This window comes from Mus caroli, chromosome 9, assembly GCF_900094665.2.
Source record: "Mus caroli chromosome 9, CAROLI_EIJ_v1.1, whole genome shotgun sequence".
NCBI lineage: Eukaryota > Metazoa > Chordata > Mammalia > Rodentia > Muridae > Mus > Mus caroli.
Window position 1 is genome coordinate 106520190 of NC_034578.1, and position 24663 is coordinate 106544852.

The 24663-nt window shown below is 45.5% G+C and overlaps 1 protein-coding gene and 1 pseudogene across 8 annotated transcripts in view; one reads left to right on the plus strand and one right to left on the minus strand.

Annotated features, from left to right (window-relative positions):
• The window catches only part of Mlh1 (mutL homolog 1), a 45889-nt gene that overhangs the window by 15730 nt on the left and 5496 nt on the right, over positions 1-24663 (minus strand). For all 8 annotated transcript variants that reach the window (XM_029481654.1, XM_029481657.1, XM_021172571.2 and 5 more), the window contains 9 exons: positions 22939-23037; positions 18323-18396; positions 15710-15782; positions 14620-14711; positions 13292-13334; positions 12834-12922; positions 10759-10871; positions 6682-6775; positions 4708-4861 (listed from right to left, as the gene is read on the minus strand). In XM_029481654.1, coding sequence (XP_029337514.1) covers positions 4708-4861; positions 6682-6775; positions 10759-10871; positions 12834-12922; positions 13292-13334; positions 14620-14711; positions 15710-15782; positions 18323-18396; positions 22939-23037 — 831 coding nt within the window. The remainder of the gene's footprint in view (positions 1-4707; positions 4862-6681; positions 6776-10758; positions 10872-12833; positions 12923-13291; positions 13335-14619; positions 14712-15709; positions 15783-18322; positions 18397-22938; positions 23038-24663) is intronic.
• On the plus strand, positions 19550-20197 carry LOC110301879 (annotated as a pseudogene).

Below are 24663 nucleotides of genomic sequence, written 5' to 3' on the forward strand. Positions count from 1 at the left end.
ACCTTAACATAAAAGAACCAGGCAGTCACCAAAGGAGCTAACCCTTAACACAGAAAGTCATTGTGAGCCTCCTGTTGGATGCACTAGGAAGTATAGGGCCCTGCCTTCCCAGAACCATGCCCAGGCCTGTTCCACAGATGCTTGGCCATGTGTAGGAGGCAGCATGTATGATTCCTGCCCCTGGAACAAGCCAGCAGGGTGTGGGCCTCCTCCACCAGTGCTGATGGTTGCTGACTAAAGACTCCATGATAATCAGTGACAACATGAGTCCAGGAGGCGAAAGTGTGGCTAATATCTCAGCAAAACCATAAATTCTATGACCTCCAGGACAGCCCTTAAGGTTGTGGAAAAGAACTCTAAAAAACATGAATTCGAAAATATATAATTTCTCAATTATGCAAAAATATAAGGATGCAATATGAATTGTATAAGGGGCTTCACAGTTCTGAAGGAACACAGGCAGCTACCTACACTGTGAACCACCTTGCCATTTACAAAGACAGGCAGATCCCTGAGTTCAAAGTCAGCCTGGGACAGATCGAACTTAAGTTCAGGCAGCGTCAGAATGGTAATTCCAGGGTGGGATCCCACCCAGCTAGCAAACCTTCTGTGTTTAACAGAGGAACGCAGATCTCTGGATTATTTTGCAATGCTAAAAAAAGGGGGGAAAAAGTGCAAGATGTCTCCCAAGAATCCAAGGGCTGGATCAGGGATGCGGATTCATAGGATAGTCAAATGGGAACCTGGAGTAACTGACTGGATTGATACAGAAGATAAAAGACTGGGCAAGGGATGAGCTATCCAGAGAAATTTTATAATAGCAAGAGAGAACTCCTTAGAGAACTGCCTCAAGCAGAAAATCAAGAGAGAGAAAACTAACTGGAGATCTGCAGAGAAAGCAGAACAGAGGCTGCCAGCTTGGCCCTCTGATTTGACTTGGAGTCCTTTGTTTTTCCCGCTTCCAGACACCCCTTCTCTCAGAACATCTCTCCAATGAGAAGCCGGCCAAGACCACTGTGGTCAAGGATGTCATGCTTGCTTCCTAACAGGCAGGCAATATGTTCACCACTCTCCTGACGCTTCGGTGTCCCTAACTTAAACACAGGGAGAGAATGAGAGCTTGACTGCAGGTTCTCGCAAGGAGCACTACTTGCATACCCTTGACCTAGACCTGTCCTCCCCTAGGTCCTCCTCTGTTCAGGAAGGAGCCTGTAGCTTTCCGAAAGATGCACATGGGGCGGTAAGAAACAGGATACCTGCTTAGCCAGCCAGATCAGCTGGTGATCAATGGGGTGACAGATGTCACAACCAGATTGCTCTCACATCCCACAGGGATAGAATAACAGGAATAAAGCCCAAGAGGAGATGATGTTGACACAGCCAACCTGGCTTTCAGCCTGGTGTGCTCCTGCTGTGGATAGGGACTTACCACTCACATTGAAGTTTCACTGTGTGCTCTCTCTCACCACCACCCCCAGCTGCTTCTCACAAGAAAGCCTTGACTTCATACCATAACCCACAGCAGAAGCAAGACCAGCATTTGCCTCCTCCCTACCAAAAGGAGTAGGATGGACACAAAAGGATGAGCCCAACAAAGAACGTCTTCAGATAAAATTACTGGGGTAAAATGGATGGGAGCGACAAGGGGACAGTCATCTGGCAAACTGACTGTGGGTTGTGATCCAGGGAAGTTTGATCTGAATGCAGCCGCCAGCACTGAACTGTGTACATGGTGAAAGTGCTTCAGATGCTACACTCTAAGTTACAGCTTTTTACCATAGTTTATAATCTCGAACATCAACTCTTGGACTAGAGTATGAGAATTTATAAAACTAAGGTACAATAACTTGGAATTTTTTTTGAGGGGTCAAACTAGAATGAACAAAACTTATTATAAGAAAAGAAATCGAGGCAAAACTAATGCTTTTGTGTTTGAATATAGTTATGTCCTTAGATTTCTAACTCAAAGCAATATAGAGGATCAGAGAGAATTAAATAACACTACAAAGAAACAGCCAATTGATCTAAATGCACATTATGCTTCAGGAAACATGGAGACGCCAACGAGAACAGCAATTTTAAAAAAGAAGCTGAGGCTGGCAAGATGGCTCGGTGGGTGAAAATGCTGGCCACCAAGCCTTGACAACTCGAGTTAATCCCTGGAAGTCATCACACTAGGAGACACCTGACTCACCAACGTTACCTTCTGATATCCGCATGCTTGCCACAGTGCATGTGTGTCCCCACCCTCCATTTGCACACACACAAATAGTTGAAAGGAGGTGGCTTTACTTAATTCAAAGGGACTTAAGAGACTTCAGGAAGGGAGGCCTGGTGGTATACACCTGGAATCACAGGCAGAGGCAGAGAGGCAGAGACAGAGAGGCAGAGGGGCAGAGGGGCAGAGAGGCAGAGAGGCAGAGGCAGAGAGCCAGAGAGGCAGAGGCACAGAGGGGCAGAGGGGCAGAGAGGCAGAGGCATAGGGGCAGAGAGGCAGAGGCAGAGAGGCAGAGGGGCAGAGAGGCAGAGAGAGAAGCAGAGAGGCAGAGGCAGAGAAGCAGAGAGGCAGAGGCAGAGAAGCAGAGAGGCAGAGGGGCAGAGAGGCAGAGGGGCAGAGAGGCAGAGCGGCAGAGAGGCAGAGGCATAGAGGTAGAGGGGCAGAGGGGCAGAGAGGTAGAGGGGCAGAGAGGCAGAGGGGCAGAGAGGCAGAGGGGCAGAGGGGCAGAGAGGCAGAGGGGCAGAGGCAGAGAGGCAGAGAGGCAGAGAGGCAGAGAGGCAGAGAGGCAGAGGGGCAGAGAGGCAGAGGGGCAGAGAGGCAGAGGCAGAGCGGCAGAGAGGCAGAGGCAGAGAGGCAGAGAGAGAAGCAGAGAGGCAGAGGCAGAGAGAGAAGCAGAGAGGCAGAGGCAGAGAAGCAGAGAGGCAGAGGGGCAGAGAGGCAGAGGCAGAGAGGCAGAGAGGCAGAGGGGCAGAGAGGCAGAGGTGCAGAGGGGCAGAGAGGCAGAGGGGCAGAGGCAGAGAGGCAGAGGGGCAGAGAGGCAGAGGTGCAGAGGGGCAGAGAGGCAGAGGGGCAGAGCCAGAGAGGCAGAGGCAGAGAGGCAGAGAGGCAGAGGGGCAGAGGGGCAGAGGGGCAGAGAGGCAGAGGGGCAGAGGTGCAGAGGGGCAGAGAGGCAGAGGGGCAGAGGCAGAGAGGCAGAGGCAGAGAGGCAGAGAGGCAGAGGGGCAGAGGGGCAGAGAGGTGTGTTCAAATCTGCATCCAGAGAAGTTCAGGTCATAATATTTGCTTGTTACATTTTTTAAATCTCTTAAGTTGGTTCTCTGTCTGTGTTTATTTTATTTTGGGGGAAATGGGATTTCATAGCCTAGGCTGCCCTTGAATTTCCATATAGCTGAGGAACCTTAAACTTCTGATGCCTCTGTCTCTCTGCCTCTCTGTCCCTCTGCCTCTCTGCCTCTCTGCCCCTCTGCCTCTCTGCCCCTCTGCCTCTGCCTCTCTGCTTCTCTCTCTGCCTCTGCCTCTCTGCCTCTGCCTCTCTGCTTCTCTCTCTGCCTCTGCCTCTCTGCCGCTCTGCCTCTGCCTCTCTGCCCCTGTGCCTCTCTGCCCCTGCCTCTCTGCCGCTCTGCCTCTGCCTCTCTGCCCCTCTGCCCCTCTGCCCCTCTGCCTCTCTGCCCCTCTGCCTCTCTGCCCCTCTGCCTAGATTTCTTTTCTTATAATAAGCACAGATAAAATTAAATAGTACATATACCTGCTGCCCAGCTTTAATAACATCAGCATTTTGCCCTACTGGTTTTATATATTCTTGTCTTACTTAGGGAAGAAAAAAGTGTATCCTTTTTTTTTTAATTAGGTATTTTCTTCTTCATTTACACTTCAAATGCTATACCGAAAGTTCCCTATACTCACCCCCCCTCCCCGCCTTGCTCCCCAACCTTCCTGCTTCCTGGCCCTGGCATTCCCCTGTATTGGGGCATATAATCTTTGCAAGACCAAGGGCCTCTCCTCTCACTGAGAAAAAAGTGTATCTTAAAGACATCTTAGACATTGATTTCTTCCTTAGTACTTCATTATACATCTAAAAAGTTTCTTATATAATACTATATAATATATAATATAAATATGACAGACAATAAAATTAATAGCAATAACAACATTTACTATCTAATCTTATTCAAATATCTTAATTATCCTGAGAGTCTCTCAGTGCTTAGAAAATGCATACAAATTAAAACAAAGCATCAGCTCTATTAAAAACTTAACGCCTTCTGTGGAAGAAATAGGAGCACCTGCTGTGCAAGCCTGGGGACCTGGTTCAAATGCCCAGCACTCAAGTGAGGCCTGGCCTGGCCATAGTGTCTATTCATAGAGGGAGAAACAGGCAGATCTTGAGAGCACTTGCCAGTCAGCCTCCCTCAGAGAGCATCATTTCAGTGAAAAGCCATCTCAAGGCAGTAAGGAGACAGACCAAATTCAATACCCTGCTCTGGCCACTGCATACAAGTGTATGCAGTGCACATGTGCATGGAACACACAGACATAGACACAGAGACACACTCAAATATATAAATCCCAGAGAAAGTGTTACTGAAAGAAACTATCAAAGAAATATGAAGACAATTCAAGGTTATAACAAAAATTCTAAGTTTTCCTGATGTGGAACACATTTCAAAGCAGCGCAGGCTCAGAAAGACGGTGGAGGCAAACGCCCTCACCTGGGTGAAATACATCCTGGAGGAATTGGAGCCCAGCAGCTTGCTCTCAATGTGCTGCTGCACACGCTGCAGAATGCTCTCCTCGTGCAGAAAGTGAACTTCGTGCTTGGTGGGGTGTACATTGACGTCCACGTTCTGAGGGCTGATTTCCAAACTAGCATGAAGAGAGAAAGGCCACAAGAGATGGAAAAAAATCTACATGCAGTGACATGTGACGACTAGACAACATGGAAAAGGCCGAATCACCATGGCCTCACACCTCAAGACTAAGTCAGAGAGATTGCATGCTATCTCTGGTACTCAGGAGCTGTGTGGCTTTTGGGGACTTGCATCACTGTCCTTGGCCTTAGTGTCATTTTTATACTGGAAACAGCAGCTCTCCTAACTCCAGAGTTACAGTGGGAATTAAGTTTATGTAAGGCATCTTGCGTGTGCATGTGTGTGTGTGTGTGTGTGTGTATTAGTTACTGCATGTCAGCTGGCAGCACAAGTGCTGGATTATGTGACCTCAGGCAAGTAGCCAACATCTCTGAATGTTTTCTTAGCTCTAAAGACAGGGTAACTATCAGACTGTCCCTTCCCTCACTTTTCAGACGATGCAGGACTCTCTAGTCAACTCAGAGCTCTTACCCTGCTTTGCATTATGAAACTCTGTCAGTAGAGGGCACTACAGGGACAACAGGAGGGGTCTTCCTGTACACAAAGCTCAGCAGCAGTCTCTTCTTACAGGCAGTGCACCCCACAGCAACTCCCTAGTGGAGGACTGCCTCATGCACTCTCCCAGGTGCAGCAAGCCACAGGCACATTCTCTCATCAGGAAGTTATCTCAGCAACAGGGTGGTGGAGACCGGAATGGCAAGAGGCTCTATTAATATCTCAGCCCTGGGGAGGGGCTGCTCTCTGCATCTGTTGTTCCTATCATTGATCTCTCACCATTTAAACCTCTGGTACTTGACTTCAGTATTAATTTCTTCATTAAACTTTCCTTGTTCTCTATCTCCCATTTAGATCCTGCCTGGTACAGACCAAGCTGATGACATTACAGATTTATGACCCAGCAAGGAGACACACGATGGAGTCAACAACTGTACATTAAATATAAAAACTACTCTCATCCATGGCCATAACATGTCTGCTGTCATCTAAAATCCATTTTTAACATGATTTTTAACTTTTTCTCTCATTTCAGTGAGAACAGAACAAAGAAAACTTTCTTTTTTTTGAGATAGGGTCTTGTTACACTGGCCTAGAAACTTAAAATTGTCCAAAACTCGGAGCTCATAGGAGTGTTCCAGAGGCTCAGCTGAGAACCAACTTTCCAACACAGCTTCTGCCAGAAGGCTAAGGTTTCAAACTTGAAAGATTTCAGTATGTACTGGAGCCTTGTGCAGCTGTGTTGCAGAGAACGGTCATGCTTCATGCTGATTTTTAGAGAGGCTTTTTCAGACAAGCAAAAGATATAAAGACTGTGTGGGGTTTGGTCTAGATCAGGCAAGCCCTCAAGTATGTGTGATGACGAAGCATGGCTGCCATAGTACTTAAGGAAGCCACTGGCATCTGCCAAGCTAAGGAAAGAACCTACAAGAAGGCAGGCAGGCAGGCAAAGGCAGTTACTCCAGGCCCGCCAACCAGAACTCATGTAATGAGGAAAGAAGCCCCGACTCTAGAAATGTGTCTTCTGACTTCCACGCGTGTTCCTCGTGTCCTGTGTCCCGTGCTCTCTTGCTCCTTCTCTCTTTCTCTTACTCCCCTATCTCTAAATCAAATCAACAAAGAAAAAGAATCTTTTAAAATGTCTAAAGAGTCCTCACTGGGCAGGACGCTGTTTCTTGACCCAAGTGGAAGGAAGCACAGAGTCTCTGAATAAGCCATCTTCCTGTGGAGGGACAGGGCATCCTTTCAGAGCAGTGACCAGGACCCACCCTGGCTGACAACCTCTTTCACAGAGCCCTGACGGGTCTGATGCTACATTACCTGAGGTACAGGAATGGGTGTGTGTTTTTGGGCAAATATGCTGCATATACAGTTTCTATGGCTTTTCTCAAGGCAGCTGATTCTACCAGACGGTCTGAAAAATCAAAAGGAGAGTTAACCAGATCACACTTGTCCTCAGATGAGGTCACAGCTGCATCCTCACACATGGCCATAAAGTCACCCCTGGAGTGGCAACCTTATCAGATGTCCAGGAACAAAAGCCCCCTTTATCTGTCACCACTTCCCAGCATCTCACTAAAGGTTGGGGTGTCCAGTTCTGCCTGCTCACTTGCCTTCCTCCCATCAGACCATGTGCATTATGTTAGCTTTGCTGTTATTGACCTTCAGCAGCTCTCAGACATTTCAATCCATAAAGACACAATCCACCAATCGCACATGCCAAATGCTGAGAGAAACCATAGCGATGGATAAACTAACTCCAGCCCAAGTGTCCAGCCCTACAGAGATGTGCGTGATCCACAGCGAGGTGAGAGAACACTAACTTTGTCCACAGAGGGTTCAATACTAAATGACAAAGGCTAAGAACAAACTCCCCAGCATCTCAGGCAGTACAAACAGCTCAATGCATGGTTAAGGTGATTTAAGACCTAGGCTTAGAGGGTATGGAGAAAGGCTAGAAGTTAAGCCTAAAGACAAAGGAAGATCTATTATCACAAGAGTCTTTCTCCTGAGACAGACTTTAAAGAATAGCTTAATGAACTGGCAGCCAAGAATATGCCACATCTTTGTATTTCTAGCAAGAGTGATAATTTTATCAGTGATGAGACTATTATTTTTTGAATGATCCCCACATCCACAGCCCCTTTTAATGTGCTCTATAATTCCTGTCCTGACCACACAGGCCTGGTGGTGTACCTAACAAGACAGATGAGGCAAATCTGCTGAGGTCTCTGAATGTGAGGCAAGCTCACAGTGACGGTCGTCACTGGCCTTTTTTGCCATTATGAACAAGTGAGCCAGCATTAACACATACTATGGTTTATGAACCCAGCAGAAATATGAGCAGGCCAGCCAAATGATACTTAGTTGACTTTTGCTTGTCCACTCTATAGTCAACATGTATGATATAAAGCAGTTATTCTTTTTTAAAAAGTGTGCACGCCTTTAATCCCAGCACTCAGGAGGCAGAGGCAGAGGGATGCAGATTTCTGAGTTTGAGGCCAGCCTGGTTTACAGAGTGAGTTCCAGGACAGCCAGGGCTACACAGAGAAACCCTGTCTCGAAAAAAACAAAAAACAAACAAACAACAAACAAAAGTCTTAAGTATACTTATTTTGGGGGGGGAGGTACAGGAACATGTGAAGGACAACTTGCAGGAGTCAGTCAGTTCTAAGATGTGGTCCTGGGACCAGGCTTGCTGACAAGTGCCTTTACCTGTTGAGACTTTACACTGTCTCCCAAAGCTGTTATTCTTATGCTTAGAACAAAACTAATGAAAACTTTGTTCCTAATCCTGACATGTGACAAGCCTTATTATTTATTAGGCTTACGACTTCTTTTTTGTTTTGTTTTGTTTTTGGTTTTTGAGACAGGGTTTCTCTGTGTAGCCCTGGGTGTCCTGGAACTCACTCTGTAGACCAGGCGGGCCTCGAACTCAGAAATCCACCTGCCTCTGCCTCCCGAGTGCTGGGATTAAAGACGTGCGCCACCACGCCTGGCGGCTTACGACTTCTTAATAGAGTAGGAAATATGCCTGCTAATATAAATGGTATTAGCAGAATGTGTCTAAGAGCCATTGGCCTCTTCTAACTGTTCCTAGATTGCTCTGAACAATGGCTGTAGAGGACACATGATGAGTCAGGAGGAGGTGGTGGACACCTTAATCCCAGCACTCAGGAGGCAAAGGCAGGTGGATCTCTAGGAGTTTGATGCCAACCTGGTTCCAGGGCTATTATACAGAGAAACCCTGCCTCAAAAACCCAAAACCAAACCAAACCAAGCCAAAAATATCAGACTATACATAACTTGAGGGCTAGGGAGCACTTGGTGCTGCTCTTACATAGGACCCAAGTTTGGTTTCCAGAACTCACACCAGGCAGCTCACAATCACCTGCAACTCCAGCTCTAAGGAATCCAACACTCTTCTGGTCTCTGCAGGTACTGCACTCACACATAAATAAAAATAAATAAAAGAGATTTTGTTTAAAGATGTGTAATTTAAGAGATGTATAGCCACTTACTGCTAAAAAAGGAAGAAAATATACAATTTCCAATAGCAAACAAAGAAGATAGCAACTAGAGTTATGATGACAGCTTTACAATAAAGGTAAAGGGCCTGCAACCCCACAGAGACTGTACATTCATTCCCCTGCCTCACCATTCACAACAGCAAGGACACACCACAGAGGCTGTACATTCATTCCCCTGCCTCACCATTCACAACAGCAAGGACACACCACAGAGACTGTACATTCATTCCCCTGCCTCAACATTCACAACAGCAAGGGCACACCACAGAGACTGTACATTCATTCCCCTGCCTCAACATTCACAACAGCAAGGGCACACCACAGAGGCTGTACATTCATTACAATACCACAGAGACTATACATTCATTCCACTGCCTCACCATTCACATCAGCAAGGACACAGAAGCAGCCTGCATGCGAAGACCAGATAAATGGATAACGGAAATGTGGTCCATAAACACAACAGAATTTTATTAAGTTATAAAGGAAAATCATCCAGTTTGCAGGAAAATAAATGGAACTTGAAGTGATATTAAGAGAGGTAACCTGACCTAGGAAGACAGATGTGGCATAGGACAGAATACTGGGACATGGAAATGGAAGGGGAATTCCTAGGCAGGGCCTGGGTCAGTCTCATAACACATGGTGGTTCACAACCATCCTTAACTCTAGTTCCAGGGGAATCATCCACTTCTTGCCTCCAAGAGCCTCAGGCACACACATGGTGAATAAACATACAGAGAGGCAAAACATTCACACACATAAAATAAACTTACCTTACAAGCCTGTACCTGTCATAAGGTTACTATCCCCGTTCATTCTCTCAGTACTCATCTTAAATCTCTATTCAACAGACTCTTAGTAAACTCCAATTTTGTTCCAAGAAAACAAGGACTTTGAAGATAAGAATATTGAAAGTCAAATGCGTGGGAAGATGTTTCTCCTGTCTGAAAGTACCCTGAGCTCTGATTACTGGGGCAGGGCAGTACTGTGACTCTAGCACCATCAAACCCTTGCAATATACTATTAAGCTACACAAATCTGAAAGTCAAATAGTACTCACTTAATAAAAATCATATAAATAATACATCACCAGAGAGATAAGAACTGAGAGAGAATTTCAAGCTAATTTAATTTCTTCCTTGATTTCTAGAATTATCCTTACTATCATAAATTTCATTCTTTGAAAGAAAAATTCTCAAGGTTCTTAGGATTCAGCTTTTTAGTGACAATGCCTGTAGTGGTTTGAATGTGCTTGGCCCCAGGAGTGACACTATTAGGAGGTGTGGCCATGTTGGAGTAGGTGTGGCCTTATTAGAAGTGTGTCACTGTGGGGGTGGTCAATGATACCCCTCCCCCTAACCATGTAGGAGTCAGACTTCTCTTAATGGGCCTTCAGATGAAGATGTGGCACTTTCAGCTCCTCCTGCATCCTGCCTGGCTAGATGCTGCCATGCTCCTGTCTTGATGATAAAGGACTGAACCTCTAAACCTGTAAGTCAGCCTCAATTAAATGTTATCCTTAGAAGAGTAGCCTTGATCATGGTGTCCATTCACAGCAGTAAAACCCTAAGGCAATGCTTATACTAAAGTGGTGATTTTCTGCTGTACAATGTAGAACAGCAGCGCAACCTAGAGGTAGAATAGGGTCTGTGATACCAGCACAGAGGAGGGTAATCTGGCCTACCCTGGTCAAGGTAAAGGAGAGTGTGACAGCTGGCAACACAGACAAGATAAAAATGACACATGCTTCCTAATCAGGCCAAACTGTGACATGAAGTCTCCCCATGAGTGATTGCCCTGGGTGTTAGGAACTCCCGGGTTCCATACAGCTCTCTGTGTAGACATTTGGTTCTTTCTCACTTACGGTTGATGAAGAGTAGGAAAATGCACTTCTTCACTGAGTAGTTTGCATTCGATATATAGCCATTCATTTTGAAAGCTAGGGTTTTATCCTCACACCCAACTTCTATCAGTTCTCTGTTTAAAAAAGAGAAAAAAAATCACAATAGTAAAAAACAGGGTTCCTTCTCATAAACCATCTTTACCCCCCCCCCCCAAAAAAAAAAACAAACAAACCTGAGACTAGGTTCAGCTGAGGTCCTAAGTATTCTCAACATCTGTCTATCCATCTATCCAACTACCTACTCTTCTCTGTCCAGCCACCTACTCAGTGTTTTCAAGTACTTGTGCTGAGTGCCGGGTACTATTCTAAGCTCCCAGTCCTTACTTTGCTTAAACATTTTGTTATCATAACTAAGTCCCAAAGCTTTAAGCCTCAAAACTCATCTCTGCTGACCTGAAATCTTACTATACTGATTATCGCCATAACGGATTCCTAAGAGTGTTTACTATTGAGAACAGGTAAGCAAGAGCCGGTCTCTCTGCAAAGCCACACTTACTTCTTCCTAAGGTTTCCGAATAGCCCACTGGCAGCCCGTTAACTCCCAGGAGTCTTCACATTCTTTACTCTCGCCAGAGATTTGCCTTCAGGCCTTGTTATTTTTCTTTTGAGGCATCAGCATAACTTGCTAATGGATGGTTTCCTTCTGACTAGAGTCACTCCAGCCATTCACTACTGCATCCCTACTGTGGTATAGCACTCACTAGATTTCACTACTGCATCCCTACTGTGGTACAGCACTCACTAGATTTCACTACTGCATCCCTACTGTGGTACAGCACTCACTAGATTTTACTGCATAGCCAGAGGCTGCTTTTCCTGCAGTCGGCCCCGAGCCTCTGGGTGGAGAGTGCAGTCTGCAGGGTTGCACAGCCTGCAGGGTTGCACATACTCAATGACATACACAAACTCTTTCTTCTCCAATGTCCCAGGAGGCCAGACTGGAAGCCTGCCTCTGGAATGCTCTCTAGGGACGGGGTCTATCGTCTTATGCACCATGGGGCTCCATGGCAACTAGTACTCAGTGTTAAAATCTTGTCAAACGCTCTTGAAAGCTGCCCTGTGGAAAACAGAGATCTTCCGTTGCTCTAGGAATACAGTTTTGTTTTTTTTTTTTGGTTTTTTGAGGCAGGGTTTCTCTGTGTAGCCNCGGCTGTCCTGGAACTCACTTTGTAGACCAGGCTGGCCTCGAACTCAGAAATCCACCTGCCTCTGCCTCCCGAGTGCTGGGATTAAAGGTGTGCGCCACCACGTCCGGCTTACAGTTTTTATAATTACCTCATTTACATTTAATTAGAAAGAAAAGTGTGATAATAAACAAACTACTACAAATAAAGTTCCCTTAGTTTGACTCAAAGAATGAACAATCTGTCCTTGGAAGAGAATTCCAGTATTAGGACAATTGCCAATGCTTTTGAAACTTTGGGGAAAGGGAAGGCAGACCCCACTGGCTCCACAGGAAGAATCTCAATCTTGTCACCTAGGGTCTGTCCTAGCAAGGCACTGGGGTGGAAATGGTGGGCTTTACCAACAAGGAGAGCTCCAGAGGGACTCATCAGAGAAGCAAACTCTCCTCGTGGGCCTTCTCTGAAAATGAAGGACTGCTAGTGCCTGCAAAGGCAGACTTTAAGAACAGAAAATTCCATCCAGCTTTACATCTCTAGCTCCTGACACAAACTGAAATAGAATGGCAATTGATCAATGCCAGAGTGACGAGTAAGTTAAATCCTCCCAATAACAATGAAGAAGAGGGAATAGAAACATCCAAGGGTGACAGAACTCCAAACGAGGAAGAGAACAAGCCGATTTATAGGCACAGCATCCAGGTGACAAAGCGCCCCAGGGAACACTGACAACGTGAAGCAGCGACACTATATGAAGCAGCGACGGTATCAACTACCATGAAGCACAGGAACAAGCCCGATAGCTGACGACACCAACTCTGCAGCATTTACTGTCAACAAGTTTCAAATAAAAACTGGGGTGACAATCAAGGGAAGGAACACAAAGGATTTTGTCCTGTGTGATTACTGACATACCGACTAACCGCATTTCCAAAGATGGAGCGAATGTTGTCCACCGTTGTGGCATTGGGCAGTGTTCTGATGTCAGATACTGTCTCACCTTGCTGAAAAACAACAGACAACAATGTGACTTGACACCTGAAAGCCCTAAGAAGAACGTTTTTTTTTTTTTTAAATAACCTACTTTCCTTTCTTAATACTAAATTGCCCTTCAAAAATCATAAGTTAGGGACTGCAGACATGACCCTGCCATTAAGAACACTGGCTGCTACTCTTACATAGGTTCCAAGTTTGTTTACCAGAACCCACATGGCGCTCACAACCCTTGTAAATCCAGTTCCAGGTCATCTGATGGCCTCTTCTGACCTCTGTGGCATAGGCATGTACATGGCACACAGACATACATGCAGGCAAAAGTTTGCACACATAAAACAAAAATGGATATATCTCTTAAAAAAAAAAACATGACTTACTTTTTTAACTGAGAAACTAATGCCTGAATTGTGTATTGAATACCTGGAAAAGAAAAAGTAAAAGCTAAGCGGAGGGTATCCAAATGCACAATAAATTCAGCGAACTACTTTTAATTAAATAAGTTGGTAGATTTATAAGAAAAAAGTGATTTAAGCAAAGGTATGTACAAACCAAGATACTTTGGTATAATCTGTATTACCGACAAGGAAACAAAGCAGCAGAGACTCGTGGAGATTACACCTCCCAATGTGACTAAGTCACAGGAAACAACAAGCAAGGGTTACAGGCTGCTGATGGATCTCGGCTAATATGAGCCTGCAGGTTACTTTCATGGTGACAGACCTAGGCTGCCACCAGGCCATCCTTAACACCTCTGCACTTGACTCCCTCAGCACACCTTCCCCATCACTGCTCTTTTCATGGTGCTGGTCTTCTCCAGCTTCTCAGCATCTCCACAGCCTTTGCAAGCTGACTTTGTCGCTCCTCTATTCACTAGCTCCATGAACTAAAGAACGGTTTAGTGAACTGTATTTATTAATACCAATTTTCTACCTTAGCACACTTAGAACCAAAACAGCCACTGAGAATATCTTTGATGCTAATTTATACAATTTTACTAGGGGGGGTGGGGAGAATATAGGGGACTGAATACATAAACCTGTTCCTATATGGATAGATATATTTTAGAAATACCCACACAAATAACTATTCTGACTAAGGTGTGTAGTTCAAGTCCCACTGCAGCCATGGGTAGCAATGGATGATATTCCTCTGTACCTGATTCTGCCTTTGCCTGCTTGAATCCCCTTCTCCTGCTTAAATGGAGCGGACGACTTCCAAGTCACTTGGGAAACTTCTTCTATCCCATCCCTTCCAGGCATACTAAGTAAAGACTGCCAGCCAGCAAGTCTCCCCAGAGCTGTGGGCACAAAACCATGGATCCTGGGAATGCCAATCACAGTACTGTCCAGGAGAGGACTCCAAAGCCCAGGCAGAAGAAAACAACAGAAGGACCACCAGTCACCCTGGCTTACCGCACCTACCTTACTGCACCCACCCGGAGAGCAACAGTGATTTTTTTCTTTATGCTCAAGGTATCTAAGATTAGCTTGCTTCATCTGCTAGCAAAGAACCCAGCAAAAGAGACCAACTGTGCCCCTTGCAAGATGAGTCAAGACTCAGGCCTGAAGAGCGACCTGGGACCAGAACAGCACATAGGCCAGGCTGGCTGTCTGCACCTAGCTTTCAATACTCTCTATTTACAAGCACCAGGGCACATTCCTTGAAAGACAGCGCTAAGGACCCACTCCCAAATTTGAGATGGTACCTGCCAACAACTTCCAAAATTTTTCCGTACTCTTCACTTGGATTTTTTAAAGCTTTCCTCCTTGTGATTATGTTGTAAAAAAGGTCTTCCACCTGAAGAAAGAGCCAGTGTCTTGTAAATTCATGGCTAGAAGTTGAAAGCATCGCACTGTCCACCAAAACGTTCGGGACCCCGGGACCTTTCCCACAGACTGTCTGTGCTAAGTGCGGACTTGGGGAGGGAGGAGATAAAGCAGGACCAGCCCCACGGTCACGGACGTCTCACACCGAGGGCTGGCTGCACGGCGGGCTGCTTGCTAACACTATGAGGACATTTTAAACTACTGTCTTGCTCAAGAGAGTAGACAAGTTTGTAAGACATGAATGTAACTCTGCAAACAATTACTCTATTATACAGAGTCACTTTTCAAGCTCAGGACAATCCTAACCCTCTGGAGAGAATTTCGAGTTCTCAATAATCACACTTTGCATGCAGCTAAGGCTCCCTCTGGCCAACACTGTGAAGCACAGGTTCGTTCTGCCTCCTGCCTGCCTATCACACCAGGACTTGGAGAGGTCCGTGGAAAGCCTTCAAGATGTGCTACAGCTGGGGTCAGGGGTAAGGACCAGACATGAAGCACCGTGAGGTGCCTGATGGAATCTCCGGCTGGAAAGACACTGGGATGCTATGGTGAGGCTGCATGATGGGCTCCCTCTGGACTAACAACACTGACATGACCCACCCATGATCCTCTGGGGCAGATGGCTAGGCATACTTTGTTCCACTGGAGACATTAGAAAACTAAAATTCTGAGCTGTTAAGTGACTTGCCCATGGACACAAAAGCGCTCAAGTACCAGACTGGGCCTCCGACATGTCTTCTGGAGTCAACCGTAACTTTTTTCCCACTGATTTCTACCATCCCAGCCCCCTATAGACAAGAAGGTGGGCAGGCTGCCATGCCATAAAACCCAATGATCATTTATCTTGGGACTTCTATTACAAGTCAAAACTTCTTTGATTTTTACACCAGAAACTCAGAGCGCATCTCAGTTTTACTTCAGCATCCTTAGCTGTTTATCAGCAGTTTTATCCCCATGTCCCATGCTCACCGTGATCAGGGTACCCTGATTGCCTGCACAGGGTTTAGGAGGGGCTTGCAGCTTTCCATCTGAGTAACTTGCTCTAGTCAGAAAACAGAAGATTATTAGTATTTAACAAGATGCTTATCCAAAGCATAAAAATAAAACTCACAGTACAGGCCTAGTGGCCTATGTCTGCAACCCCAACATTGTAAATGCTTTACAAGTTCCTAAGCTGCAGAAAACATAAATACATTAATATGTCACATTTTAAAAAGGACAGACTTGCCGGGCAGTGGTGGCGCATGCCTTTAATCCCAGCACTTGGGAGGCAGAGGCAGGCGGATTCCTGAGTTTGAGGCCAGCCTGGTCTACAGAGTGAGTTCTAGGAGAGCCAGGGCTACACAGAGAAACCCTATCTCAGAAAACCAAAAAAAAAAAAGAAAAAAGGGACACACTTCATTATTTAAAAAAAAGCTTGCAAATAACAAGCTAAAAACATCATACAGCAAAAATTAACCAGGCCCAAAGTCAATACAACTCAGTGAACTAGGCATTGAGAAATTCATCTGTGGGGCTTCACATTAAATTTTACATCTTCAGTATGGAATATATTTTATGCACTTATCCATGAGAGAACCAGTAAAACAATGAACTTTCTAGTCTCTTTCATAATTGTGTCTGTTACCAGGATTCAGTCCATATTTCCACACTTCAAAAATGAAAATTATATCATACATTATAACACAGCCATATTATATACTGTTAATTAGATTTTATTTTAAAGCCCTACTACAACAAATCTTGCCTGAGCTATTAAATTCTGAGTTACTAACCAACAGCTTTGCCATTGCTTAAGGTAGCTATAAATTCCACCACCGTTTGCCTGCTAAGGTCCTGGTAATAAAGAAAAGCCTTAGCCAGCAGCAGTAGGGTACACTTGTAACCCCAGCTCTCTAGAGGCAAAAGGAGGAGCTCATTGCAAGTTCCAGGCAGCCAGAGCTTTCTGTCTCAAAAACAAAACAAAGCACAATATCCCATGAAAAATAGCTCCTGATCAGCCCAGGGACAGTCTTTTATTCAATGTAGATTAATGTGTTAAGGGATCTAGCAAGACGCTTTAGCCTGGGTAGGTCACTGCGGAGGTGGTAGCATCAGAGAAAAGAACAAAACTCATCCAAGTTTTAAAGAGAAATAGTTTCAGGTGAATAGAGAAAAAAATCCTCGTAAGTCAGAGACCAAGGAGCTTTGGAGCACATGGCACTTTGGTAATATGTGGAGAGAAGGACTGAAAAGTGTGTCAGGACATTTGGAAGTGTCTGAGTTAGTGTTACTATTAGTGTAACAAAACACCATGACCAAAGCAATTTGGGGAGAAGAGGGCTTATTTGGCTTATACTTCCACATCAAGTTGGGACAGGATCTCAAGTAGGATGGAAACCTGGTGGCAGGAGCTGATGCTGAGGCCATGGAGGGCGCTGCTCCCATGCTTGCTCAGCTTGCTTTCTTATAGAACCCAGGCCACCAGCCCAGGAATGGCACCACCCACAATGGGCTGGGCGCCTCACCCATTAATCACTGATTAAGAAAATGTCTTACAGCCAGATCTTAGGGAAGCATTTTTTAAATTAAGGTTCCCTCCTCTTAAATGACTTTAGCATGTCATAAAACTATCCAGCACAGGAAGGCATCAGGTGCCAAGATGAAACAAACCTTTGAATTTTATCCTGCCACAGAAGGGAGTCAGGCTCTAGAAGCCCCAGGTGTGACATAACAAAAAACAAAAACAAAAACAACCAAAAAACCAACAAAGCACAGATGTCTTGAAACAGGACTCCCAGCTCAGGCTACCTACAAAACACTTAACTCACAATTGTCTCTCTGGTTTTTACTCAATCAGCCCACCCAGAAATCACACACAGAATCACGACCCTAACCCAGCATTGCACACTCTGAAGCACTCTCGCTTCTGTTACAGCACACGTTAGTCTTCAGGAGACTGAGGGCACACAATTGTCCTGATTTAATTTACAGACAACCTGCAGGCTTTTCTTTCTTCTTTCTGCATTCATTAGGGCTGACTAAAGTTTTCAGCCAGTGCAAGCCAGTGCTTACAGAAACAAAAGCATGACTGTGATTTCTTGAATCCCATTTTTGTTCTGTCTCAGGACCATTTCCAAGCCTCTGGAAACTGCCAGTACAACACCAGGCAGCAGCTATTTCCTGGAAAGCAAGCCAGCTCACACAGGCCCAAGGAGAAGGGAGCCAGAAGCTTGGGAGCCGGCACACCAGCCAGAGACCTGTAATCAGCCCAAAGTTCTATTCCCAGAACCTACATGTTGTGCTCACAGTTTGCAGTCATATGTAACTCCAGTCCCAGTAGAGCCCATTCCTTCTTCAGGCCTCTCAGGGTACCAGCCATACACATGGTACACAGACATGAATGCAGTCAAAATATCCATACACATAAAATATGTTAATTTAAATCTTGAAAAGAAGCCATGAAGTAAGAGAGTCCACCTCATGATCATCCCTGTGGGTGAGTATTTTATCCATAGGAATGGAAGGAAAATCAGTATCCGAGCGGGGTCAAGGGGAGTAACACGTATGTTTAGGGTGGACACAGAAGTCATTATCACATACCTGTATGCACATTTTCCATCAGCTGTTTTGGTTGTAATAGTGACATGGGCCACATGGCTTATGCTTGCCAACGCCTAGGGAGGAAGGGAACCAGATGAAAGAAAACTTCACTGTTGCTTCATCAAGGCAAAGGTTATCGAACGTGCCTCTTCCAACCTATATTAACGTGGCAACAATGAGCAATCTGATGCTGTTTAAGAAAGCGATAAAATCTAATCCATAAGGTAACCATTAGAATAAGGGAAAGCATTGTTAAAAGGAGTCACACCAAACTTCCTCTGTTGACAGTAACTGGAGCTCATGCTGCTACCAGAGGGACTGTGCCGGGCAGTTTTCATTACCGTAACACACGAGATGATCAACTTATAGTCAACAGGCTTCTATTAGCTCGTGGTTTTAGATGACCCACTTAATGATCAATAGTTACTGATGCTTTTGGTCCTGTGTTGAAGAAACTCATTGTGGTGTAGAGTTCATGGAGACCAAAGCCACTCACACTTCACATTCAGAGGCCAAAGAGAACAAGAAGGGGTTCACTGTTCCCTTAAAGGGCACATCTTATAACCGGGATACCATCTACTAGGTCCTACACTTATCTTAAATAATTTTCCAATAACAACCAACCATGGAGGAAGCTTTCAGTGCATGGCCTCTAGAGAGTACTACAGACTTAAAAGGGAATATATTCTCCATGACATATCTGCCAAGGAATTAAAAAATATGCCTTCAGAAAGAAACAACGGGATCTCTCAAAACAGCTTCATAGAAACAATTATATTTTTTTAAAATATGAATTTAAAATTGCTCCAGGGTCTGTGCAACATTATCTGAACATCAGAGGCAGCTTCAGCTCGCTGAATGAAGCATGGCTCTGCCTGGGTGGCTGAGGCAAGAGGATCACTGGAACCTTGGAGTCTGAGATCAGCAGAGCAGCTCAGTCCCATCTCAAAAACACAGGAACTAGAAAGGAGCATGCTTCAGACTCAGAGATTACTTGGTCAGAGCCACACTTTCCTGGTTCATATAATCTATCCTTGTCTTTCTCTTTGTAGCCAGGCTGGACTCGCTATGTAGATCTGGCTGGTTTCAAACTTTAGATCCTTCTGTCTCAGCCTCTCAAGTACTGGGATCATAGGCATATACCATCGCATCTAGCTTGGCTTTTATAATTTTCAACATTTAAGAAAGTGGGTATGGGCTGCCCCCAGCTCCCCCGCTGCGGGGAGGGCACAGGTCACTACTTCCAGTGGGGTCCAGAAGAGAGAGGAGGCACTGCCTCCACGATAGTAACTTTACAACACAATGCAGAGCATCAAGTGTGTGGTGGTGGGCGATGGGGCCGTAGGCAAGAAGTGTCTTCTCATCTGATATACAACTAACGCCTTCCCCAAGGAATACATCCCCACTGTGTTTGACAATTACAGCGCCCAGAGTGTGGTTGATGGGTGCACCATGAACTTAAATTTGTGGGACACTGCGGGCCAGGAGGAATATGACCGCCTCCGCACCCTTTTCTACCCTCAGTCCAATGTCTTCGTCATCTGTTTCTCCATTGCCAGTCCACCCTCCTATGAGAACGTGAGGCACAAATGGCACCCAGAGGTTTGTCACCACTGCCCTGACGTGCCTATCCTCCTGGTGGGCACCAAGAAGGACCTGAGAGCCCAGCCTGATACCCTACGGCGCCTCAAGGAGCAGGGTCAAGAGCCCATCACTCCACAGCAGGGCCAGGCACTGGCCAAGCAGATCCATGCTGTGCGCTACCTCGAGTGCTCAGTACTGCAACAAGACGGCGTCAAGGAGGTGTCCTTGACTGTCCGGGTGCTGCTTAACCCAACACCGATAAAGCATGGGTGGTCCTGCATCCTCCTGTGACCCTGGAACTCAGCTTGGAGGCTATCCCTTGTCCCCCCACCAATTGTGCCTTGGCGCCTTGTCTGCCCCTGCCCCCAGCTGTGCCTTAAGGATTAATTCTGGCACCCCTTGCCTGGAAACTCCCTGAATGCCTTTTATTCCTTAAGGAGGTACACAGGGAAAGGGGCTTTGGGCCCCACCCCACTCTGCTTGGGAATACCAAGTATTCCATGAGTTCAACTAAGCCAGGTTCACCTAAGAGGCCAACCCGGTGCTCGCCTCCATTCCCGCTACTGACCAGTTCATCCAGCTTCCCACAAAGTTGTTGCTGCCTGTTGTGATGCCTCCTAAGACAGGGGCTCTAACCTCTCTCTGCCTTAGCTCTTGGACTAGGCTCTCCAAGATGTTCTCTCCCTCCCCCAAAGGAGAAGCCACAGAATCCTGAGAAGAAAAATGTGCCCTAACCTGCCCCATGTGCCCAGGACTTATGCACCTGCTGACTGACTCAGGCCCTGTGCTCCTGGGGGGCCTTTCCTACCCCCACCAGCATCAATAAAACCTCCTGTCTCCAGTAAATAAACAAACAAACAAACAAACAAACAAACAAAGTGGGTATGGTAGTGCAGTATTTTGGAGGTAAAGGCAGGAGGATCAGGAGCTTAAGACCAGTCTCAGCTATATAAGGAGTTCAGGACTAACCAGGGCTGTGGAAGACCTGCTTTAAACCATAAAATATATTTAAAATATGTAAATGATTTTTGAGACCTGTATAAGGTAAGAGCTGCTCACAGGAGACAATGCTATGTATTTGTAGGAAGAAGTGGGCCAATATACACAACATAGCAGGGAGCCCTGCTGCTTCAGAAGGAGCCTTGTCAAGTAGACAGGAACAGACTCTGGGACACAGTACCCACAGTCACTCCTCCACTCTGTCACTGTCCAGTGTGCCCAGACCAGGTTTCTTACACATCTTCATGTGAATCAGAGATGGTAGCTCTATGCTGTGGGGATTGGAAGGAACATCACTGGCACAAAGATGCTCCTCTGTGTAACCCGCCTTCTGATCCCAGTGAACAGGACCTCCTGAAGACAGACTAGGGATGCAGCTAGGATAAAACTGCCTTCCTTCAACCTGACCAGAGGCAGCTTCAAAGTAAGCCTTTCAGAGACTGTCTACTGGGAACAATTTTGAGGTTACTGTAAGCCGGAAGGCACTTGAGACTCTACTGGTTTGGCCTATACTACCTAATTATAGAGAATGGCTCACAGCTTGTGGGGGATATGGAAGTCAATCTTATGAAGGAAAAAGTGCCACAGGCTCCTGTTACTCCTCAGAGAGTCCTGATCTGCCACACACGGCATTACATGTAAGATGGCTCCTGGTACACCCAGGCCAGGGCGGCAGCCACTTCCCGTCTTCACAGAAGTCCTCACAGGTGACCATGCTCCCCAAACTCCTTCTGAGTTACCTCATTAGGTAGGGCTTTCACTGGAGCACTATGACAGTGTGGTGAGATATGACTGACCAAGGATTTAGGGGCTTGGGATTGGCTCAAACATTGTATATAAGCTTATGGGCAGGGCGATAAACTCAGATCTGCATGCTGGTCTCCAGGATCAGATTTCCTGAGATTCATCAAGTGACTCTGTCACCTCTCACCTCCCACCCTTGGCCCTATTCCCACATCAGCTGCCTTTTAATTAAATAAAATCTCTGCCTGTCACTGTTGTATTGCTGCAGAAACACCATGACCATAGTAACTCTTATAAAAGCAAGCATTTAACTAGGGGCTTGCTTACAGTTTCAGAGGGTTATTAGTCCATTATCATCATAGCTGGGAACGTGACAGCAGACAGGCAAGCAGGCTGCTAGAGAAATACAGAGTTCCATCCATCCTCATCCATGGGCAGAGAAGAGTCTGGGCACAGGCTTTCACACCCTTCGAGCCTCTTCTAGTTCACAGGTCCATGTTCCTTCTCTGCTCTTTATTCCTGTGGTTTACCAGCTGACAGCCTATTATATCTATTGTACGTATTCTATTTTCTAATTCCAGTGCAGCTTACAGTTACCATTCCTGCATGTCCCCTATATTTTTAATATACTGATAAGCAGATAAAAGTGTTGATCAGATTCACATTTGGTTTTCTGATAAAACTTCATAGGCGTCTTAGGTTGAGGTTTTACTGCTGTGAGCAGACATCATGACCAAGGCAAGTCTTATAAAGGCAACATTTAATTGGGGTTGGCTTATAGGTTCAGAGGTTTAGTCCATTACCATCATAGCAAGAAGCAGGGCAATGTCCAGGCAGGCAGGGTGCAGGAGATGAGAGTTCTACATCTTGTGCAAACAGGAGAAAACTGTCTTCCAGGCAGCTAGTAGCATCTGAAAGCCCACCCCCACAGTGACACACTTCCTCCAACACACCTACTCCAGCAAGACCACACCTCCTAAGACTGCCACTCCCCGGGCCAACCATATTCAAACCACCACAGTAGTCCATTATCATCATAGATGGGAACATGACAGCAGGCAGGCAAGCATGTTAGGGACTTTAATAAAAAGACACATGATGTCAGTGCCACTGTAGATAAAATAGTATATTAAGTATTTTTCAGAATTTCTCAGTCGCGGAAAGCTAAATTTGTTCAAATTTGCAGGTGGTGAACAAGTACAAAGTTTTGAACTGCATTTGCCTCTGTTGAGAAATGGGAACATTATCACAGGAGGGCATTGTTATACATTTCTGTAAGTCTAACTTACCTCACCACGAAAGCCGTAGGTAGAAATACTGGCTAAATCCTCAAAAGTCTGCAGTTTACTCGTAGTGAACCTTTCACACACAATATCCAGATCTTCCTTCTGCAGGATTAAGGGGGAGGGAGGGGTAAATAAATAATTACGTCTTTGCTTTCTTAAATCTGGATTTTCATCTTATTGCTTTAATCTGAGAAGAAATTCTCAGGAGGTCTAAATTAGTACCAACTTCCTTATTGGCAAACAAAATACCCCCGACCTAGATTTTCACTTTACTGGGTGGCTCCTCCTCAGTGTCCTGTGCAGCGAGCGCCCACTTCCGGCCCTACCTCCAGCAGCAGGACTCCATGCTTAGACCTCTTCTCTACCTGGCCTCACTCACTCCTGCCTTCCTTGGCCCTTCCCTCCTTTTTCAAGACAATCTCATTGTATAGTCTAGGATGCTTCAATCTTAATTCTCCTACCTTTACCTCTCAAGTGCTGGAATTGCATGCATGTGACATCATACCCTAATTTCATTGTCTTTCTTTTTAAGTTAAAAAAAAACCCAAAACTTTATTTTCAGTCTACAGGAAGGAAACCTTTACTATCTTACAAGTAGTAAAAAATACTTGTAACAAAATTTTCATTTGAGCTGCCTGTAGTGGCACACATTTGAAATTCTAGCACTTTGTAGATAGAAATAGGAGGAACTTAGCTCCGAAGTGCAATCAAAGTTAGTCTAGCCCACAAGAGACCCTGCCTCAAAAGCCATAAACCAGGGCTGGAGAGATGCCCCAGTGTGGTAAGAGCACTTTCTGCTTCCAGAGGACCACATCAGATGACTTCAGCTCCAGGAAACCCAATGCCTCTATAGGCACTACCACTCACAGGCACAAATACCTAAACATATACACACACACCGATACTCACCCACAGACACCCTACACACACACACTCACACCTACACTCACCCATAGACACCCTACACACATACACACCTACACTCACCCACAGACACCCTATACACACACACACACCTACACTCACCCATAGACACCCTACACACATACACACCTACACTCACCCCCAGACACCCTACACACACACACACACACACACACACACACTCACCTAGAAATCCTACACACACACACACACCTACACTCACCCATAGACACCCTACACACACACACACACACACACACACACACACTCTCATACTCACAGACACCCTACACAAACACACACACTTAACCAGAGACAGAGAATCTTAAAAAAAAAAACAAAAACCTTTTACATTTTAACCACTTATAAGTGTATAGTTCAGTACATTTACATTATTTAAATTTATGTAACAAGTTAAAAAATGCACAACCATCCATGTCCAGAGCTTCGTTAATTTTGTTAAACGGAATCTCAGTACCTGTTTAACAATAACTTTCCATTCTCCCCTTTTCCTGCAGTTCGTGGCAATCACCATTCCAGACTCTTGAGTCTGACTCCTCGAGAAATCTCATATAATAGGAATTGTTCAATCCTTTTATTTTTTGTGACTGATTAATTTCATTTATATAAATTCTTCCAAGTTTACCCATGTTGAACCATGTCAGAATTTCATGCCCACCTAAGGCTGGATATTTTCTATGTCGTGTTGGGGTGTATTACATCTGTTTATCCATTCATCTGCTGATACTTTCTATGTTGTGTTGGGTGTATTACATCTGTTTATCCATTCATCTGCTGATACTT